We start from the raw sequence: 21,545 nt of genomic DNA, 5'->3' as shown, positions 1-21,545 counted from the left end.
CTCCTCCCTGCTCTGTGCATGACAGGGGCGGTGCCCCAACTCCCCAATTGGCCCTGCTCTGAGCCCGACCAGGGGCTGCACCTAGGGATTGGGCCTGCCCTCTGCCACCCAGAGCAGGCCTAAGCCAGCAGGTTGTTATCTCCCAAGGGGTCGCAGACTGCGAGAGGGCACAGGCCGTGCTGAGGGACCCCCCTCCCCCCCAAGTGCACAAATTTTTGTGCACCGGGCCTCTAGTCTATATATATAAAAGGCTAATATGTAGTGTTCCCTCGGGAATTTGACCAGGAGACCAGGAGTTCAATTGCTTGCTATGTGCTGACCACCAGGGGTCAGTGCGGAACAAAGGAAGGCCCCAGCCAGCAGCCAGAGGCCTCTATCAGCCCTGATAGTCGTCCAGGCCTGGGGACCCTACCTGTGTACGAATTTCTTTTACTGGGTCTCTAGTCTAATTATCAATGTCAGTCTCCACTGAGATCTCAGGTGATATATATACCAAAGGGCTCTATCATTAGTTCTAATTTAAAACTTTGTTTAACCCCTTCCCCGGCAGAAACGTGTATACACGTTTTCACAAATGTTCTTTTTTCAGTCGTCGACGAGTATACTCGTCTAAAAAACTTTACCTTCAAAAACCAGCTACATACGTACCATTCTAAATAATTTCATCTAGAAACTTTCTGAGGAAATACTATTCTTAACCACAAAAATGGGAAGAAAAAATAATTACAAACTGTTTTCATAACCAGCATCAAAAATACTATATAGAACCAAAATAAAAAAATTAGTCTGAAAAAGAAACGTTTTTAACAAAAAAATTATTGGGGAAGGGGTTAAATAAAAGAAAACTCCGCAACTTGGCTAAAATTGCATCAAGTATAGGTTGAAGAGAACCTTGGCTTAATTGTAGTTCAAGAATTAAAAAGTGTTAGATTATGTGAATGTTATGGGCTAACGATGACAATATGGGGGTGTGGCCAAAAAGAGCTTGGGCATGTTTACAGTATATTAAGAGTATAGCCCTCAGATAATGTTTCTATTAGACTCTGTGTTAGTATTGTATTAGGATTAGAATGTCCTATTTTATGTAGAATTTGGCTACTTGTAGTATGCTGGGCGAGCAACTGAGATAATGAAGAATTTGGAAAATATTAGAGGGTTAGAAGGGATTTCTTTTGGAGAAGAAAGGAGAGGACAGTGTGGGATGTCAGATATTAGAACCTCCTCCCCCCAAATTCTATAGGGCAGAACTAAGACATCTAGAGAAGCCCATTTAGGGTTGTGCTACTAAAAGTAGTCTTTTCTAACTGACTAGTTATCCAAGGGAATGGGTGAATAATCTAAAATCTCTAACAGTGGAATTGGCTGCCCCATGAGGCTGTGAACTAAGTTATTTGATTTATGTTCATGTCGAAGCCAATATATCTGCGATATTGTAGGAATGGATTCCTGCAAGAGTTAGTAATTGGTGGTTTTCAAACTATTTTGACCTCTCTTCACAGTAAGAAACACTTTTTTCATTGCAACCCAGTATAAATGTGTGAGTACAGATTTCCCCTGCTATCTGAAAGTAGAGATTTCCTGTGAAACCTTTCGTAAGCTGAAATGGCATAAAGTGAAGAAGCAGTTATCAGTATTAATTTATATAAAATTTTGTTGAATGTTCTCACACCCAAAAAATAACCTACTAAATCATATCAAGTAACATATAAAACATAAAATAACATAGCATATAGTAAAAGCAGTGTCACTCACACTGTGCCTCTATTACAGCTACCTGCAAAATAAACAATGAACACTATTTTTCTTGCCTTTTTTCCTAAAAGCGAAAATTCTCTTGGTTAGTGAAAATAGGTGGTACCAATGTAGGCCTTTCATAAACGCAGAGCAGCATAAGATGAACTTTCGAAAAGTGGGGGTGTGTGTGGAGGGGGCACCTGTGTCTGAAATACAAATTTCATGAAATAACATACTCATATTAAAGGTGTTGTGCATATTTTCTGTTATATTTCATTATTGTTAAAAGGCAGATTGTTAATCACTAAATTGGTTTAACAACTCAGTTTGAAATACACTGGACTAGAATAGAATAATCTAAAATCCTTGCAACACTATGATCCTGTGATTGTCCCTACTCAAGTAATGGTAGCACTAAGAACTAAAATTAGACTCAGAAAATTCCACACTGCAAATGCTTGTCATAAATGTCTTTAAGGAGGTTGAAAATAAGAAAACATTTCTGTGCTCTTCGATTCTTCTTACCTCCACCCTTACTACCCCTGCTACCCCCTCCTCCAAATCGGGCCTTTTCATTGTTCTTCTCAATTCTATCTTTACCCTTTTGAAGAATCTTCTTAAATAGCTTTTTATTATCTCACTAGAGGCACTGTCCACAAAATTCGTGCAGGGGGGTAGGGGGGTCCCTTAGCCCGGCCTGCAACAACGCAAGCGTTCTGCGCCTGGCCTGGCCAGAGGTCCTCCATGGCCGGGGTGGAACACTTGCCTCGTTGCCGTGGCGATGAAGCAAGCATTCTGCTAGGCCGCTCACGCTGCCTTCTCTCAGCAGCCGCCCCCTCCCAACCCCCAGGACTGGGGGACTCTGGTGGGGCTGAGAGGACTGGGCCCTGCCATCTTGTGGCTATGGGCACCGCCATCTTTGTGGCGGTTAATTTGCATATTACCCTTTTATTAGATAGGATTTCCCCCCTGGATTAATATTTGGTGCCAGTTTTTTCAATTAATATTTTTCCTGGATTTGTAATATCTTCAGATAGTTAACATAAATACCTACTCTTTACATAAGAAATAATTGTTTTTTTATTTGAAACCCGTCTTAAAAGTGTTATCTTTTACCTGAAGTATTATGACATCTGATTGATTTAAGAGAGTTACAAAAAAGTAAACAAAATAAGACTTTTTATTTTGATTCACGGAAGGAAGGCTAATAAATTTTCTGTGTAAATTTCTTAACCAGATGTTATTTTATTTTAGAATTGGTGTATCTCAGTAAATGGACAAGGTGAAATGATGCAGTTTCTTTTCTTTTTCTTTTTTTCTAAATATATTTTATTAATTTTTTACAGAGAGGAGGGGAAAGGGAGAGTTAGAAACATCGATGAGAGAGAAACATCGATCAGCTGCCTCTTGAATGCCTCCCACTGAGGATGTGCCTGCAACCAAGGTACATGCTCTTGACTGGAATCGAACCTGGGACCCTTGAGTCTACAGGCCGACGCTCTATCCACTGAGCCAAACCGGTCAGGGCGATGCAGTTTCTTAAAGTTGCTAAAGTCAGATGTTTTGGGGAGTACATAGAGTGAAATGGGATTAAAGTAAAATGATAGTTTTCTGTTGTACTAAAGAATTTGATTATCTTTGTGTTATAGAAAAAGTGATTCCTAAATGCCACATCTATATGTTCTAATATTATAATGTGATTGGTAATGTTAATGCAATTACCTGCATACGGATTGCAGTTTGTCTGTGATGGATATTCCTGCCAGCCCCACCCACTATATTTTCTCCTCTCCCCTTCTGTGAGTCATGTTAAGTAATTATGGATTTATTTAAATATTAGATTAAATAACTCACAATGAAGTGTGTAGATTTACTGCAAAATGATAATCATTTAGCCCAGCTGGCATTGCTCAGTGGTTGAGCGTTGACCTATGAACTGGGAGTTCATGGTTCGATTCCGGGTTGTGCAGGCTCGATCTCCAGTGTGGGACGTGCAGGAGGCAGCCGATCAATGAATCTCACTCATCATTGATGTTTCTATTTCTCTCCCTCTCCCTTCCTCTCTGAAATCAATAAAAACATTAAAAATCATTATCATCATCATTTTTAGTAATTCCTAAAAGAAGCTGGCCACTGGTTTTTAGAGCACCATAAGAAGGCTAGCTGGAAGGCCACTTCTGAAACAGAAGAGATTATGTTTTAAGAAAATCAATCTTTTAGCAAATTGCTTGTCCTAGGAAAATATAAGTGTAATTTTTAAAATGATTATTTATTATTTTAAAATATTTTAAGACCACTGAAGTAAATTATGTGTACTTTTTATGAGCAGAATGATGGATGTGGAGCAAGATAAAATTGTAATCATTATTACTAAAAAAATGAAGCACTTTATTACATTTAATCTAAATCCAATCAGTGTAATTTATTCTTTTAATTACCCCTGGATTCAAAGAGGCCACCACTTAGTATAATTTGTCATAGTCTTTTCTGTCTTTTTTCTGTGTTATTTTTTAATGGTTCATGTTTTTTTAATGGTGCACATACTTTTGTATCTTATTCTTTGGAGTTAATATGATTTTTATGGCTTGATAGTTTTCCAATGGGTAGGTGTAACTATCATACTTAAAAGTATCATTTTAAAACCCAGTGATATACAAGTTAAGACTTTTGAGTTTTAGGAACTATTCAGATTCTTTTGTTCCACTAGAGTTATATTTTCTGTTTGTTATTGTTGCTTGAAATGGGTGTTTTATTGGATATTGAACATCTTTAAACAAAGAGATTCTTGTAGTAATATTTGTCCTAAACTGCTTTTCCCCTCTTCTCCGACGGTTTGTTTCAATAAATTTAGTACAGTGTTAGAAGAATGTAGTAGTAGGACTCAACTTGGGCTTAAAAATACTTGTAAGTTATTATATATTTTCCCATTTTTATCAAAATTAGGGAAGGAGGTAATCTAAAAGTTACTGAATCTTCATTTATTTACCATATTATTGCTTCTCTTCTTTCTGTGTAGTTGCTTAATTAAGACTTCTTTTTTTTTAATCCTCACCTGAGGATATTTTCCCATTGATTTTCAGAGAGAGTGGAAGAGAGAGGAAAAGACAGACAGAAATATTGATGTGAGAGAAACATATTAATTGGTTGGGTTGCCTCCTGCACACACCCCAACCAGGGCCCCGGCTGGGGAAGAGCCTGCAACCAAGGTATGTGCCCTTGACCAGAATTGAACCTGGAACCCTTCCATCCACAGGCTAATGCTCTATCCATTAAGCCAAACCGGCTAGGGCCAGACTTTTAAAAATTTAAATTTTTATTTTTTCAATTACAGTTGACATACTATATTATATTAGTTTCAGGTGTACAACCCAGTGATTAGACATTTTTATAACTTACTAAGTGATCAATCTGATAAATCTAGTACTCAATCTGACACCGTACATAGTTATTATAATATTATTGACTATATTCCCTATGCTTTACTTTATACCCTCATGACTGTTCTGTAACTACCAATTTGTACTTATTAATCTCTTCACCTTTTTCTCCTAACCCTGTTCCTCCATCCATCTGGCAACTGTCAAAATGCTCTCTGTGAGTCTTTTTCTATTCTGTTTGTTTTTATAAATTCAGCTGTTGATAAATACATATATATTACCATTTTATCATTCATTTTTTCCCATTGGAAAAAGTGCATAAGATAGTTTCCCTCTCAAAGGTAACAATATACTACTCAGAGGTAACAATAAAAAGGAATGTGTGGAATGTTTAAGACTGGTACACTAACAGCTCTTAGCTGCTAAGTTATAGAAAGCTTAATATTAACACTAACTAGTTAACATTAACACTGATTAATTTGTCCATGATATTTTGAAAATACATGGTAATAGGAAGTGGAAGCATGGAACTGAGTCAGAATCATGAGGTTGGAAATTGACTTCTGGTCTTTTGTGGCTATGTACAAACTCACTTGATCACTCTGCTTTTTTTTCTTTATTCATTAAATATTACTAGTTTAATAGTTATAGCTAACAAATTTTTTGTATATGCCAGGGTAAGTACTTTTTACATAAGTTATTAGCTACTGCTTACTAGTTACCATGTTAAAAAAATAAGGCAGCATTTTGTGTGATCAGAGCTATTTTCAGTTTGATTTGTAGTTGGTTGCTAATGCATTAGAATATGCCTGTTTGTAAACTTTACTGCTGTCTTATGCAAGGTGAATTGATTTTTCTAGATATAGCAATAGAGGCATTCTTGTAAAAAGCAGTTGTTATGGCTCTTTTTTGTATCGTAAAGTTGTTAGAAGTACTTGAAGTAAATGAAAATGCTTTTAGTTTTTAAAAAATGAGAATAAGGGAGTTACTTGCTCTATTCTCAAAGGGATCCATGAGCTTTGGAACTGAAAAAAACTGTCCTGAAGCCTGGAGAGAGGCAGCCAGAGCTGTGGATGTGGATTTCATATGAACTGTGGGTCAGAGCCAGGACAGGGTTGGGAGTAGTGAAAATACCCTTAATCTTGCCTGCAATTTTAAAAGCTGAATTTTAGTTTTTAATTGATTCATTAGCCTTAGTTCCTAAATATTATGTTGAAAGGTATGGGTATTTTGTGTGTGTGTATTTTGGTAGAAATAGGATTAGAGCCCTTCTCGAACTCATGCAATAATCAGTAGCTACCACTAATATTAAAGTGTTAAGTGGAAAACTTTAACAATTGGAATTTGACAATAAAAATAGAAGAGAAATAAATATCAGAGAGACCAAGTTTCCTTTATGATTTCCATTGGTTAATATGAGATAACCACATTTTCCCATTCCAGTGGATTCTCCATTCCTCCATTTCCCCAAAGGTTATCAAACATTCAATTGACCAGATGCCATTCTTTGCTTGGACCTAAAGACCCTAATATTTGCTTCACAAAATGACTCCTTACCTTTAATAACAAGGAACTCAAGATCATAGTTATTTCCTCTTTCTGCCATGAATATCATCAATACTATTAGATCTGTAGTGAGCCTAGTCTGAAGATGTCATGCGAGTGAAAAATACTAGTTTTAGTTCATTATTTATGATCAAAGGAGTTGTAGAGAACTTTGAAAAACACATGGAAGAAGTTAATTAGACATCCTAATACTAATAGATAAATCATTAATGCATTTTCAGTTTTTTTCTATGTACTATAACATTAGCTCTCAATTAAATTAATAATGAATTGAGGGAGGGAGGACCTTCAGAATCTCAGATCATGGTTAAAATTATAGGCAAATCATTATCTAAGGTGGCGTGTAGTAGGGAACTGGGATCTCTGCTGGTCTAGGTAATTAGGCAGTGGGGTTAGTACTGATAGGTATCCCCTGGAGAGATTAGGGTCATAGCTTTGTGGCTGGGTTGCTGTTTGGGCAGAGGAGGAGGTCAAGAATTGGACTCTTGAATTTCCCATCTCTTCCTTGAACCAGAAGAGCCTCTGGGTTTGGTCAGGATAGGAATTTGATCAGTTGTGGCCAAATTGTAAAGCCCCTAAAGTAAAAATGTGTCTCAATCCCCGCCATATCACAGTCAACATTAATCTAAATACCAGATACTCTCCCAGCAATTGAGAGTTCATACACAATGTACAGTTCTGTATCCTTTCTATGTGAAAGAATTTTTTATTATGATTTCAGTATAATCGTAATGAATCATCTTGAAATTGGAAGAATGGTTCAGGCTGGTATGGCTATCCTAGTCAGGGAACCTGATAGGTTTTGCTTGAAACACTTGAAAGAAGCAGGAGCTAGCAAGATTGGTAGTGGGTTCGTTTGTGGGATAAATAGCCCCAGTTTATTTATTTTTTATTTTTATGAGAGGTTATTGGAGCCAAACTGATAACACATGCTGGGGAGCAAGATCTCAAATGCTCCTAGCCCAAATTATTTAATATTTAATATTTAACAATTCCAGAATGGACTGACATTCTGTCAGTTATACAAAGGGACTGTGTTGGGAAATTTGCCATATGTGATTTTCCATATATAGGCTGTTTCACTTTACATGATTTATTCACAGTGTGCATATTAAGTCTAATAAAAGTTTCTTATTATTTTTAAAATTAGGACTTCGGAGATTGGATCTTTGGAAGAAGCTCGACTACTTGTTTCATTATAGAAATGTCCAGTTATAATACTAATTTATTCTTGTAACAATTTTTAAAAATGAAAGTTTTTACATGTTAACTAGTATATTTTTTTTCCAGTTTCTCTTCAGCAACGGGTAGCAGAATTGGAAAAAATTAATGCAGAATTTTTACGTGCACAGCAGCAGCTTGAACAAGAATTTAATCAAAAAAGAGCAAAATTTAAAGAGTTATATTTGGCTAAAGAGGGTAAGTTTATAAGTCTAACCCTAACCTCATACTAAGACTGCTTTAAAATGTCAGGTTTCTTGATAATACAGTGTTGTCACTGAATAAACCTTGATTTTATTTGTACTTATATTGTATAATAAAACTCTATTTAGAGGTAAGGATTAAGAATGGAATTGAAAAACAAGGTGAAAAATGCATTATTTAGATTTTTCCTTGTCTTTTAACCTTAATGATGATATTTAATACAGTGGACTATATAGCTCTGGGACACAGGACTTTTGGAGCTCTGAACACTTGAGAGATATCCCCAGACCAACCAGGACTGTTGGCATTCTAATAATAGCTTTAGCCATGTTATATTAAAACTGATAGTTCATGGAATTTATCCAATAATTGTTCAGTTATTTATTAATAAATATTTATTTAATACCTACTATGAAGCAGGCAATTTCAGGTGCTTGGTATACAGAAGGAGCAAGAGTCACGTGGTTCTTCAACTCATAGAACTTGATCTCTAGTGAGGAAATAGATATTAAGTAATTGTGTGAGTTATTTTTAAAAAGGCAGATACATGAGAGCAGATCATGAGAGCATATCATGAGGGACCTAATCTGAAGGATAAGGGGAAGGGTTTACATTTTGGGTACTGACCTAGGAAAATATGGATAGGTTTTTCACAGCCTTCTAGACCAGTGGCTCTCAAACATCAATGTGGATAAAAATCACCTAGAGAGTTTGTTAAGTACATGGTATGTTGGGGTGGGGCCTGAGGATTTGCATTTCTAATAGCTCATAGGTGACTGCAGTATTGCTAGTCCAAGGACACAGGGACCATGCTATGATACCCACTGGTGCCAGACTAGCCAAGGCGGGTGCAATGCGATTGGTCAGGGACCCAGCCATCGACCATGATCACCCCGCAGAGGGAGGCCCAGGCCACCAACTAGCTGGCTGCGGCAGGTGGGCGGGGCTCCCTCTGTGAGGGAAGCCTGGGTTCCTCATGCCAGAGGGAAGCTGGTGCTGGCAACCAGGGAAAGGAAGGCCTACTCTTGCACAAATTTTGTGCATCAGGCCTCTAGTGAATACATAAATAAGTGGAGAAACAAATCGACGTTTCTCTCCCTCCCTCTCTAAAATCAATAAATTAAATTAAAATGAAAAATTTGATCAGAATTCTCTATAACAAAAATAGTACGTAAATTTCTTCTGTACTGAGTTATTAATAGTTATTAAAAGTACACATGCCATAAATATTTTACACATTTAAAATAAGAATTATTGACCAGCCAGTGTGGCTCAGTGGTTGAGCATTGACCTATGAACCTTAAAGTCACGGCACATGCCCAGGTTTAGGGCTCAATCAGTTAGGAGGTGTGCAGGAGACAGCCAATCAGTGATTCTCCCTCATCATTTGATGTTTCTATCTCTCTCTCCCTCTCTCTTTCTGAAATCAATAAAAATATATTTTAAAAAAGAATTATTAAAATGTAAAAATTAGCCCTGACTGGTGTGACTTAGTTTGTTGGAGCATCATCCAGTGCACCTGAAGATTGTGGGTTAATTCCTGGTCAGGGCGGGTGCGAGGCAACTGGTTGATGTTCTCTCTCACATCAGTGTTTTTTTTCTCTCTCTTTTTTCCTTCTTCCTTCACTAAAAAACAAAAACAAAAAACAATTTAAAAAAGGTTAAGTTGTAAAAATTATTGGAAATAGAGGTCTTATGAAATATATTGGATCCCCCTCCAAATTAGGTCATTAACTTCTGGGTGAATATTAATTCTAGAAAAAAATAAGATGCGGGTTTTTGTTTATTTTAGATATAAGTGGTTAGAACCTTTGGTCTCATAAATAAGTAGATAGAAATAGAAGTATTTTTTTTAAATAGCAATTATTATTCCATTCATTTAACTTTCTGAATTATATGTTAAATCACAAAGTGTTCTAGCTTCAAAAATATTTTTATTTTATTGGTTGGCAACTCAATTAAGTCTTCCTTCAGTTTTGTTGAAAGCAGAGTTTGTCACCTGACCTACCAAAAGATGTGTTACTCAGTTATTAGTCATTCACTTTTTTAGTACTGACGTTAGTATTTTAAATTGTTTCTCTGGTTTGGTATCACAGAGTTTTTATGCAACAGGGCAGTGAACCATAGTAAAATTTAGGATGGATAAAAAGCCTTTCTTTTGTTAAGTGGGAGAAAGGTGTTAAGAAAATGGTAGTGGGCATATTATATTTGATGAGGTTAAGTATGGTTGCACAAAATTTTTTGTTTTAATTACGTACATATGTGTATGGATAGAGTTGTGATATAAAATATATTTCTTGCTATGAGTTGTGATGAAAGAAGTGTGAAAGCCACTGTTCTTAGGCTTCACAGAATTCAGCCCTGGCTTGGAAATGCTTACTGACTCTAGTATAGGGTGGGAATTTTTTTTTCTCCTGGCTCACAGGAGGGCTGCTGCTGTTTTATTTTGTTCCTTCATAGGCTAACAAGGAGGTGGGAAAGCTGGTATTCCTGTTTAGGCATGCTGGCAATCTGTAAGGTACTGTGGAGGTTGGGATGAATGAGATAGGGTTTTTATCTTTCAGGAAGTATAGCCTACTGGGGTAGATAATACATTTTGCACAGTACAGTGGGGCCTTGACTTACGAGTGTCCCGACTGACGAGTTTTTTGAGATACCAGCTGTCGGCTGATTTTTTGCTTTGAGTTGACAGAGTAATTTGAGTTAACGAGCTCCTTAACGAGCTAGGTCTCGGAACGAATTAAACTCGTAAGTCAATGCCCTACTGTATCATCATTGTTTGAGTATATATTAAATTGAATATATATTAAATGTCACGAGAAATAAATTCTGTCCAATTCTTCATGTTCATTTGAATTTGTTAATCTTTCCCTTTTAAAATTTGTTTTAACCTTGAATTGATGAGACACCACTTTAAACTCTGTGCAATAGTATGTTCTTGTTAGGATAACCTGTAATACCTTTAATGTGTACGTATGTATAAGGTCATGGCAGTATTTCCTTGATGACCAATTCAGATTCACTAGGATACTGATTATTGACATCTTATTTTTCCTTCACCTCTCACACCTGTAATTCTGTAGCTTGATCTGGATTTAAGTTAACCTTGTCCAAAGTTTGTTTATTTGCTTTCTCTTTTTTTCTATCCCTAAGTAAAAGTGTTAGGATTTCCCTTTTCTTATTTTTTTCTTTGTAATTATAAAATTGACTTTTCTATAAAATTCTGGAGAAATGAAAATGATCAAGAACCTCTCATTTCTGAAATGCATTATCATTTACTGATCTAAATCACTTGTAATGTGTGTTCATTCAAAAAACATGCTTGGTGTGTTAAAGTTGTTTTGAATACACCTAGACCCAATAAACCTGTATGTGTACTATTGTATCGTTACTATTTGAAGTTTCCAATGAGCTTAAGCTGGCCAATAAAGAACAGTTGAGGTAACTTTTTATAAAATTTCAAAATGAATAATGTGAAACTTTTTGAGAGCTTTGGTCTAGTTTCTAAAGAAAATGCATAGTATGTAAAAGGTAAATGTTGATTTAGTTTTTGTCTCGGCTATTTGCCTTGATTAGAATAAAAATCAAATTTAAAGATGTCTTCTAAAGCAGCAACTTATATTATTACATACTAGAGGCCCGGTGCATGAAAATTGTGCACGGGGGGGGGTCCTTTAGCCCAGCCTGCACCCTCTCCAATCTGGGATCCCTCAGACATCCCTCTCGCAATCCAGGACCTCTAGCTCCTAACCGCTCACCTGCCTGATCGCCCCTAACCACTCTGCCTGCCTGCCTGATTGCCCCTAACTGCCCTCCCCTGCTGGCCTGATGGCCCCTAACTCCTCTGCCTGCCTGCCTGATCGCCCCTAACTGCACTCCCCTGCTGGCCTGATGGGCCCTAACTCCTCTGCCTGCCTGCCTGATCGCCCCTAACTGCCTCTTCCTCGGCCCCTGCCACTGTGGCTTTGTCTGGAAGGAGTATCAGATGACCGGAAGATGTCTGGTCCACCTGGTCTAATTAGCATATTATCCATTTATTAGTATAGATATTGTGAAGTGTAAACCTAGCCTTTTATAATTGTCACAGGAGATAACAGTATAAGCTATTGTTTTGATGTGTTCAGCAATCTTTGTTTTATCTTTCAGCAAACCAGGTCAAGGTAACCCCAGAACTGGTATTTTTGGGTAACCCCAAACACTGGTATTTTTTTCCAATAGGAACAGCTATTGCTTTGGTGCTTTCACTTATTTAGAGAAGAGCTGAAATATAAGTGCAAATGGTAATGAGGAAGGCTAAGAAGAGAATACCTTTTGAATCCTGTTACTTTCTGTTCCTACCTAGTACCCATTTTCCCAGCAACTTCAACGGGAAGTGTTATAAATATTTTAGAAAGTTTTGTTACTTTTTCATTAAACTGGGATAAAAGTGTTTAGCTTTTGAAAAAAGTATTTGATTTAGCTTTTCCCGTTAACCAACTTCAATGCAAAGCTTTGGCACTGCAGCAGTGTTTATGTTTTGGAAATCTCAGATTTGGGCAATGAGTAAGAGCCTATTGCATGAGATAGCAAACAAGTTGTGATCATAGAGTTCCCAGTATGAAGGAAGATAGTAGATATAGAGCTCATGTTAATCACCAGAAGACAGTGAAATTTTTAGTGTGTTTCAAAAGGATTTTTGTACATGCTCATAATTTATATAAAGCTCTGATGCTAACTAATTAGAGTTTCAAGAGTTAAAAGCTAGGTTTACGTAAATATTTGTGATTGAGATGCCATAAGCTTGCATATTCTTTAAAGTATTTTAATATTAAAAATAGATATTAAATATTAAAAACCATTAGAAATCTTGTTAACACAAATAAATTGAAATAAGGTAAATAAATGGTTTCAACTGTAGACAAGATTTTAGTAAATTAGAAACAGTTTCGAGGAGTACTCTATGTCAGTGAGACAGAAATATCGAAGAGCAATTGAAATAGAGGATGAATTGAATTTCAAGTACACATCTTAAAGAAGTTCCCAGAGCAGAGAATTAAGGGAATCGTAGAGAATATTTGAGGAGATAATCACTGAGATTTTTTTCAAGCATTAAGAAAAAAAGTGAGTCCTCAACATAAATACTGAGCAGGGAAAATAACAGTAAATTCAAACTTTGACACATTTTAAACTGTAGATCATCAAGAATGAAAAAAAAATGTTGAAAGTTACCAGAGAGAGGAAGCAATTGCTAGCAGGAGAGACCACACAAACAAAATAGACACCGGGAGACAATGAAATAAGATTTTCAAAGTGTAGAGAAAAAATAATTGTCAATCTGAAATTTTATATGCAGCAGAATTGTTCAAGAGTAAGAGCAAAATAGGTATTTCAGGCATAGAAAAACTAGGAGCATTTATTATCCACATGAATCACCAAAAGAACTATTAAAGATAACATTTACATGAAAAAAAGTAAACATAGATGCCCTAACCAGTTTGGCTCAGTGGATAGAGCGTCAGCCTGCAGACTCAAGGGTCGCGGGTTCAATCCCAGTCAAGGGCATGTGCCTTGGTTGCGGGCACATCCCCAGTGGGGAGTATGCAGGAGGCAGCTGGTCGATGTTTCTAACTCTGTATCACTCTCCCTTCCTCTCTGTAAAAAATCAATAAAATATATACTTTTTAAAAAGTAAACATAGAGTGAATATGTAGGATAAGAAACAATACTAATCATAGAAACAGATAAGTCTGACTATAAAAAACTAAACCAAAAGATTTCCTGCTTCACTTTTTTAATTTTTTTAGAGAAGAAAGTAAAGCAAATGTGGCAATAATAACAAGATTGGGGCTTAACGACAGAAAACATTGAAGGTATATAGAAGGTTCTTACAATGAAAGAAATTGTCTTCCAAGAAAATGTAATAATTATGAACTTTTATGCACCTTTTAAACAAAATAGCCATGATACATTATGTAAAACAAAAGGTGATAGAACTAAGGAGAAATTGATAAATGTACACGTAGACATTTAACTTTATAGCAGTTGCTAGATCAAGCAATATAATAGGTAAATATATAATAGCTTTGAGCAATAGAATTTTAAAAAGCTTGATCTCTGATGAGAAGCTATACCCAAGAAACCAAAAATGTGCCTTTTTTTAAAAACAGTTCTTCTGTATCCACAGTTTCACTTTCCACAGTTTTAGTTACCTGAAGTCAACTGTGGTCCAGAAATATTAGAAAATTGTAGAAATAAAAAATGGATGTTTTAAATTGTATACTTTTCTGTGTGGTGTGATGAAATTTTGCACTATACTGCTCCATCCCTCCCAGGATGTGATTCATCCCTTTGCCCAATATATCCATGCTATGTGCTACTTGCCCATTACTTACTTAGTAGCCATCTTGGTTATCAACTGTCAAGTTATCACAATGCTTGTGTTCAAGTAACCCATATTTGACTTAATAATGGCCCTAATGTGCAAGAATAGTGGTGCTGGCAATTCAGATATGCCAAAGAGAAGCCATAAAGTGCTTCCTTTAAATGAAAAGGTATGCACTAGTATGTATAGGACAAAACAGTATGTATAGGGTTTGGTACTGTCTGTGGTTTCAGGCATCCACTGTGGATCTTAGAATGTATCCCCTGCAGTTAAGGCTGACTACTATATATTCATCTCAAAGGAAGACTCAGCATATTTTATTTAGTTTTATTTTATTGATTTTAGAGAGAGAGGAATGGAGAGGGAGAGATAGAAACATTGGTGAGAGAGAAATATCATTGATCAGTTGCCTCCTGCACACCCCCTACTGGGGATCGAGCCTGTAACCCAGGCATGTGCCCTGATTGGGAATTGAACCAGTGACCTCTTGGTACATGGGTTGAAGCTCCCTCCCTCCTTCCTTCCCACTCTATATAAAAGCAATGGGAAAATATCCCTGGGTGAGGATTAGCTAAAAAAATCCAAAATGGTTAAGGTGGTAGATTTTATCTGTATTTTTATAACATAGTCCTTCTGGAGATACATACTGAAATATGTAAATCATAAGTTTGAGAGTTTCATATCTAGCATGGTAATGTGAGGCGCTCCATAGGCCCACTTCCCAGGAAAACCAGTGAAAATTATTTTTTAAAACATCCATTTGAAGTCTTTAGAGTGGTCCTACAGCATACAGCAAATGATACATTTCTTCAGGAAAATCTGCTAAATCTTGGTAAAAACAGACTGGCATTTGATCCATGAACCACTCCCTCTCTCACTGCTCCCAACTTGGTGTGTTGGGAACTATTTCAGGGAGACGATGGCAGGAACACAGATCTCTTTCCCCAGTTCACAGTTGAAGGCTCCAGAATCATCCTCCCTCTACTTCTCCCCCCACCAGATGGACAGGTAAAGTTTCAGTTGAGTAGAGGTCCTTTTTCCATCAGCCCTTGCTCTACTAGGACGGAGGCTCTACTTTGGGTGCAGCGTAATCACAATTGCCCTGGCTTGTTTGTAGGGTGGAGGTTCCATGCTGGCAGAAGCAACCCCAGAAGACCAGATGTTGTCACTCCATCTCCCCAACTTAAGTGCCCCATTGTTAGAGCAGATATGTCACTCCGAAGAGCACCAGCATTTAAGTGGGGGTTTACAAATGGATGTAGTTAGGGAAACAGACACCCAAAAGGGATCCTTATAAAAACTCATCCTAGAACAGCAGTTCTCAACCTGTGGGTTGCGACCCTTTGGGGGTCGAATGACCCTTTCACAGGGGTCGCCTAAGACCATCGGAACATCAATAAATAATTACATATTATTTTTGTGATTAATCACTATGCTTTTAATGATGTTCAATTTGTAACAATGAAAATACATCCTGCATATCAGATATTTACATTACGATTCATTACAGTAGCAAAATTACAGTTATGAAGTAGCAACAAAAATTTTATGGTTGGGGGTCACCACAACATGAGGAACTGTATTAAAGGGTCGCGGCATTAGGAAGGTTGAGAACCACTGCTTTAAGGCCTCTTCTCATTCTCTCTAGGTGCTCTCATCCACCGTCCTAGTTGTGTGAGCTCCATCTCACATATTAACCTATCAATATACCTACCAGAATCTTCACAGGAGGTCCTTCAAATGAAAAAGTCCTACCCTGAATTCAATTGTGTTTGGCTAGTGTTTCAAAATATTTTAATAGTGGGAACAAAGTGATGTGAAACTGATGTTAAGAGACTAAAGATTTTTTAAATGACTTTACTTAAAATTAGCATGACTAGGTTCCCCCAACCCCCATTATTTCGAACCAGATTGTTAATTCTGATTGTTCGATAATAAGGACTATCTTCACTTTTAAAAGTTCGTTAATTGATAATATCTATTTTATTTTCAAGTACAGTGCTTATAACTTTATATAGAATAGTGTTGCCTATCCTGGCTTAAAGGCTTGTGAGTCCCTTAAAATCATACAACTGGATAGCAGTAGAGTTAGATCTTAAATCAAATTGTCTTTATGGTTATTTGGCTTAGTGTGCTCTGTAAAGGAAATTGATGGTTTTAAAAAGATGAACTTTTTTTGCATAAATGTCTCATAACTTTTAGATTTCAGTAGATAAGAAAAAGAAGTTGGCTGGGGAAAGTTTTGTAAGAGAAGACAGAGTTAATATCCAATATATATAAAATTCTCTTTGAAATTAGAAGAAAAATAATTTATTAGAAGCACAGTAAAGGATATCACCAAAGAGGAAATATTGTCATTAGTAATTGTATGAAAAGATTCTCAACCTCTGTCTCTCAATAGGGAAATATACATTAAAACTATTACCATATTCTACGTATGATGTTGGCAAGAATTTTAGAAAATGGAAAATAGTGGTTATTGGTAAGGGTATGGGAAAAAGAAACACCCCTATATACTGTTGGTAGGTTCCTCTTTTTTGGAAGACAGTTTAGCCAAACGTGTCTTACCGAGGCTTAAATCATGTAGTAGGCACATCAGATCAACTTAATTTTAAGAGACTAGGGGCCCAGTGCACTAATTCGTGCACCTTGAAAGGAACTGTGGGCTACGAGGATGCGGTGGGCACAGGGGCGGGTCTTGGCCCATCTCCGCGCCCCCACCTAGCCCCTCCCGCTGTGGCCCTGGTTCCGTTTGTCAGCAGCCCTGCTCCTCCCACACAATGATGGCGCCAGCCTCTCTCGCACCCACTGATGGTGTGGAATGATTGGGGCCAGCGCCATCAGCGAGTGCAAGCAGGGCTGGCGCTGGCAGTGGGTGCAAGTGGCAGCTGCTGCCCAGGTCACCCCTCAGGAGCAGGGGGAGGTGGAGAATCCCTCAGGGGTGATTGGGGCCAGCAGTCGCCGCTTGTACCCTCTAACGGTGCAAAGTGATTGGGACTGGCGCCAAGCGATCAGGGCTGGCAGCGGGTGTGAGCGGGGCCAGCGCCAGCAGCAGGTGCGAGCTCCAGGCGGAACTGCAATGCACGGGAGCAAAGAATTTTCAGTAACCACCACAAGCGCGCCCCGCCTTGGTCGGGCGCCCCTGCTCTCCTCCACCATCCCGCCACGGCTGCCACCTGCCATGTTCCACACTCTGCCGCCTGCAGCCGATGCCCGTCATCTTCCGTGTGCGTCCCCTGGTGGTTGTTTGGTTGTTCTGCCATTCAGTGTATTTACATATTAGGGTTTTAAATAGATAAATGGTAAGGGAGTGCTGATAAATAAATTATAACTTTAAAAACTTGGATCTAGTAACTGCCATGCTTTCTTTTATGAACCATTTCTTGAATGTCTACTTGTGCAAGGTACTGTACTAGTAAGCATTTTCAATAAATTGTTTTATCATTAAAACAACCTTCTGAGGTGGGAGTTTGTAAGGTGTGGAATGGAGGCCATAGAAATTAAGTAAGATCATTTAGCTCTATAACTATGGCCTGAATCTTTATCTGGTTACATAGTTAATAATTGATTTTTGATATTCAGCATACCTTAAATCTTTATAAAATGATTTTGTTTCCTAACTTTCAATTTCATCTTTCAATTTAATGCTTAACTTATTCATTACGATGTTAACATTATAAATTTAAATGCTTTGTTTCTTCATTGCAGTGCCAGTCTGGTAAAAGTGAGCCCCTCCATAATGGAAAGTGTTTTACTTTTTTTCCAGAGGATTTGAAGAGACAAAATGCAGTATTACAAGCTGCACAAGATGATTTGGGACACCTTCGAACACAGCTGTGGGAAGCCCAAGCAGAGATGGAGAATATCAAGGCCATTGCCACAGTCTCTGAGAATACCAAACAAGAAGCTATAGATGAAGTAAAAAGACAGTGGAGAGAAGAAGTTGCTTCACTTCAGGCTGTTATGAAAGGTAAAGACAGTGGTTGATCTGTTTTATGTTTTTCTAAGATACCTGATTCTGATGCTTGAGAACATTTTCAGAGTTTCATTTGTAGCTATATGATTTACTATCTTCAAGATGTACTGTTATTTTCAAAATGAAAGAAAAGCCAATGATATGCATATGGCTCTATGATCTATGTACATATATATTATTTTACCCAAAGATAAGTTGATTATAGAGAGGAAGGGAGAGACAGAGAGAAACATCGATGTGAGGGAGAAACATTGATTCCGTACATGGCCTGACTGGGGATTGAACCTGCAACTTGGGTGTGTGTCCTAACTGGAAACCAAACCTGTGACTCTTCGGTGCATGAGATGATACTTCAACAAACTGAGCCATACCAGCATAAGAGTCAGGCAAGAAGCGAGAGAGAAAAAGATGGTGGCTGGCAGGACAGAGGTGAGGGAGAGGATGTGAGCGAGTAAGGGGATGAAAGGAGAGTGTGTGGATGTGTGTGGTGTATATGCGCGAGTGAGCGGGGGATTTAAATCTGGCAGGAGCAGCAGGGGCTGGCAGACCAGGCTCTCTTGGACAGGAAGATACTACCACCGCTACGGGCAGATGGAGCCCATGCCATCTTGAAGGGGAGAGTGGCCTCTTCTAGGAACTCAACAGCACCACCACCCAGACAGGCCTTGCACGCTGCCCGCAACCTGGCAGTCACTCCAGCCAAAACCATGCTGCCCCTCCCACAGACCCGTGGACCCTGGGACCTCCACCTCCAAAGGTGCACCTCTCCCACAGCAGTAAGTGCAACTTCCCCCCTCCCGCATTTCCAAGGAGCAGGCACCCTGAACCCATCTATCCATAGAGCACTCTGGGAAGCTGCTGTGAGCCCTGGCTCGGTGTGATCTTAGACAAACAGGGATGCACTCCCCCGGCAGTAGAAATTCTGAATTCACTCATCCTGGACACCTGCCCACAGACACCTTGATTATGCGGCTTTAGTGCCAGGGCCTTTCAGAGTGCTTCAGTGCGCTGCCGCGTTGGCAAAGGCACCACGGGTGCCCCTGTGAGCCGCCACTGGGAGCATGCACCTATCTACCACAGGTGCAGCAGCAAAAACTGAGTCTTCCCACCCCACAGCTGCAGAACTCTGTACACTACAGGCACACGCTTTACCAGCATGCAGGCCTCCCAAGCCCACCCCTCCACAGGCAGCCCTTGGGCGCTGCTGTGAGCCCCTGCTGGGCATGCACTTATACAGACGGGTGCACTGCTGGCCTGTAGAAATGCTGAATTCCCTCTTCTGGGATACCTTCCCACAGACACTGCAATCCCGTGGCTTCAGTGCCAGGGCCCTTCAGAGTGTGTCAGTACACCCTGCTGGCAAATGCCCCTGTGAGCCACCACGGAGGATGTGTGTATCCAACCACGGAGGCAGCAACAAAAGCTGAGTTGGCCCACCCCAAAACTGCAGAACTCTGGACACCACATTCACGCCTTTCCAGAGCACAGGCCTCCTAAGCCCCACCACCCCAACAGATGGTTCCTGGGTACCACTGTGAATCCCTGCTGGGCATGCACGATTTCAACCAAGGGCTCAAGACAGCAAAAATTGAGACCCCCCCCTCCCACAGTTGCTGACTTCTAGACACCACAGTTGCGCCTTTCCAGCTTGCAAGCCTACATTAAGAAAACCCAAATAGCTCGAGTAGGGAGCTACGCTAGATTACCAAGCCCAGGAGACTTGAGAGATCACACCAGTAGCACCATCCCCAAAAGAACCTGAGTAGCAAAGTAAACGGATTTCCAATTAAAACATTACAACAAAACATGGGAAGAGAAAAAAGCAAACCCCAAAGGAAAGAAAAAAGAATCTCTAGAAAGAGGATTAAATGAAATTGAGGCTAGTAACATATCAGAGAAAGAATTCAGAGTAACGGTTATAAGGATGCTCAAACAGCTGGATGACAAATACACACAACTCAATGACAAATACACACAACTCAATGACAAGTACACACAACTCAATGAGAATTATAAGGAGCTGAATGAGAATGTCACCAACATGGAAAGGAACCAATAGGAAATGAAGAATGACATAACTGCAATAAAGAACACAGTGGAAGGCTTAAACAGTAAACTAGAAGAGTCTGAGGACCACATCAGCGAATTAGAAGACAAGGTAGGAAAAAACACACAAACACAGCAGCAACTGGAAAGAAAATTTAAAAAGCAAGAGGAGAGCCTAAGGGAGCTCTGGGACAACACAAAACGAAACAACGTTCGCGTAATTGGGATACTAGAAGGAGAGGAAGAGAAGCAAGGAATAGAAAACCTGTTTGAAGAAATAATGACAGAAAACTTCCCTGATATTGGCAAGAAAAAAACTACGCAAGTCCAAGAAGCACACAGAGTCCCAAACAAGATGAACCCCAAAAGACCAACACCAAGAGACAACATAATTAAATTGGCAAACATCAACGACAAAGTAAGAATCTTAAAGGCTTCCAGAGAGAGAAAGTTACCTATAAGGGATCTCCTATTAGAATATCAACTGATTTCTCAACAGAAACACTCCAGGCCAGAAGGGAATGGAATGAAATATACAAAGTGATCCAAAGCAAGGGCCTGAACCCAAGATTACTATACCCACCAAGGCTATCATTCAAAATAGAAGGTGGAAACAGGAGCTTCACAGACAAAAAAGGGGCTAAGAGAGTTTATTACCACCAAGTCAGCAATGCAAGAAATGCTAAAGGGACTGCTGTAAAAATAAGAAACAGGCAAGAAGAAACACAAACATTAAGAATAAAAATGACAACAAACAAGTACTTATCAATAATAACATTAAACATAAATGGATTAAATGCTCCAATCAAAAGACATAGGGTAGCTGGATGGATAAGAAAACATGAACCATATATTGCTGTCTGTAAGAGATCCACCTCAGAACAAAGGATTCACACAGACTGAGAGTGAAGATATGAAAAAAAAAATGTTTCAGGCAAATGGAAATGAAAAAAAAAAAGCAAAAAAAAAAAGCTGGAGTACCCCAATACTAATATCTGACAAAACAGACCTCAAAGTGAAGGCCATCCTCTCCCCTCTCTTTCCCAACAGGGATGATGGT

The 21,545-nt window shown here is 38.7% G+C and overlaps 1 protein-coding gene across 5 annotated transcripts in view; it reads left to right on the top strand.

Moving 5' to 3' along the window:
- The window catches only part of RABEP1 (rabaptin, RAB GTPase binding effector protein 1), a 102,185-nt gene that overhangs the window by 20,596 nt on the left and 60,044 nt on the right, over nt 1-21,545 (top strand). For 2 of the 5 annotated variants that reach the window (XM_015569220.1, XM_015569218.1), the window contains exons 3-5: nt 7,968-8,096; nt 16,865-16,945; nt 18,230-18,433. In XM_015569220.1, the coding sequence (XP_015424706.1) occupies nt 7,968-8,096; nt 16,865-16,945; nt 18,230-18,433 (414 nt within the window). Of the gene's footprint in view, nt 1-7,967; nt 8,097-12,248; nt 12,383-13,885; nt 13,952-16,864; nt 16,946-18,229; nt 18,434-21,545 lie in introns of those variants that run through there. The other 3 variants (XM_015569222.1, XM_015569221.1, XM_015569219.1) reach the window with 3 other exon arrangements.

The sequence above is a fragment of the Myotis davidii genome, unplaced genomic scaffold (genome assembly GCF_000327345.1).
Source record: "Myotis davidii unplaced genomic scaffold, ASM32734v1 scaffold925, whole genome shotgun sequence".
NCBI classification, from domain to species: Eukaryota; Metazoa; Chordata; class Mammalia; order Chiroptera; family Vespertilionidae; genus Myotis; species Myotis davidii.
This window is presented reverse-complemented; position numbering and strand designations above follow the sequence as displayed.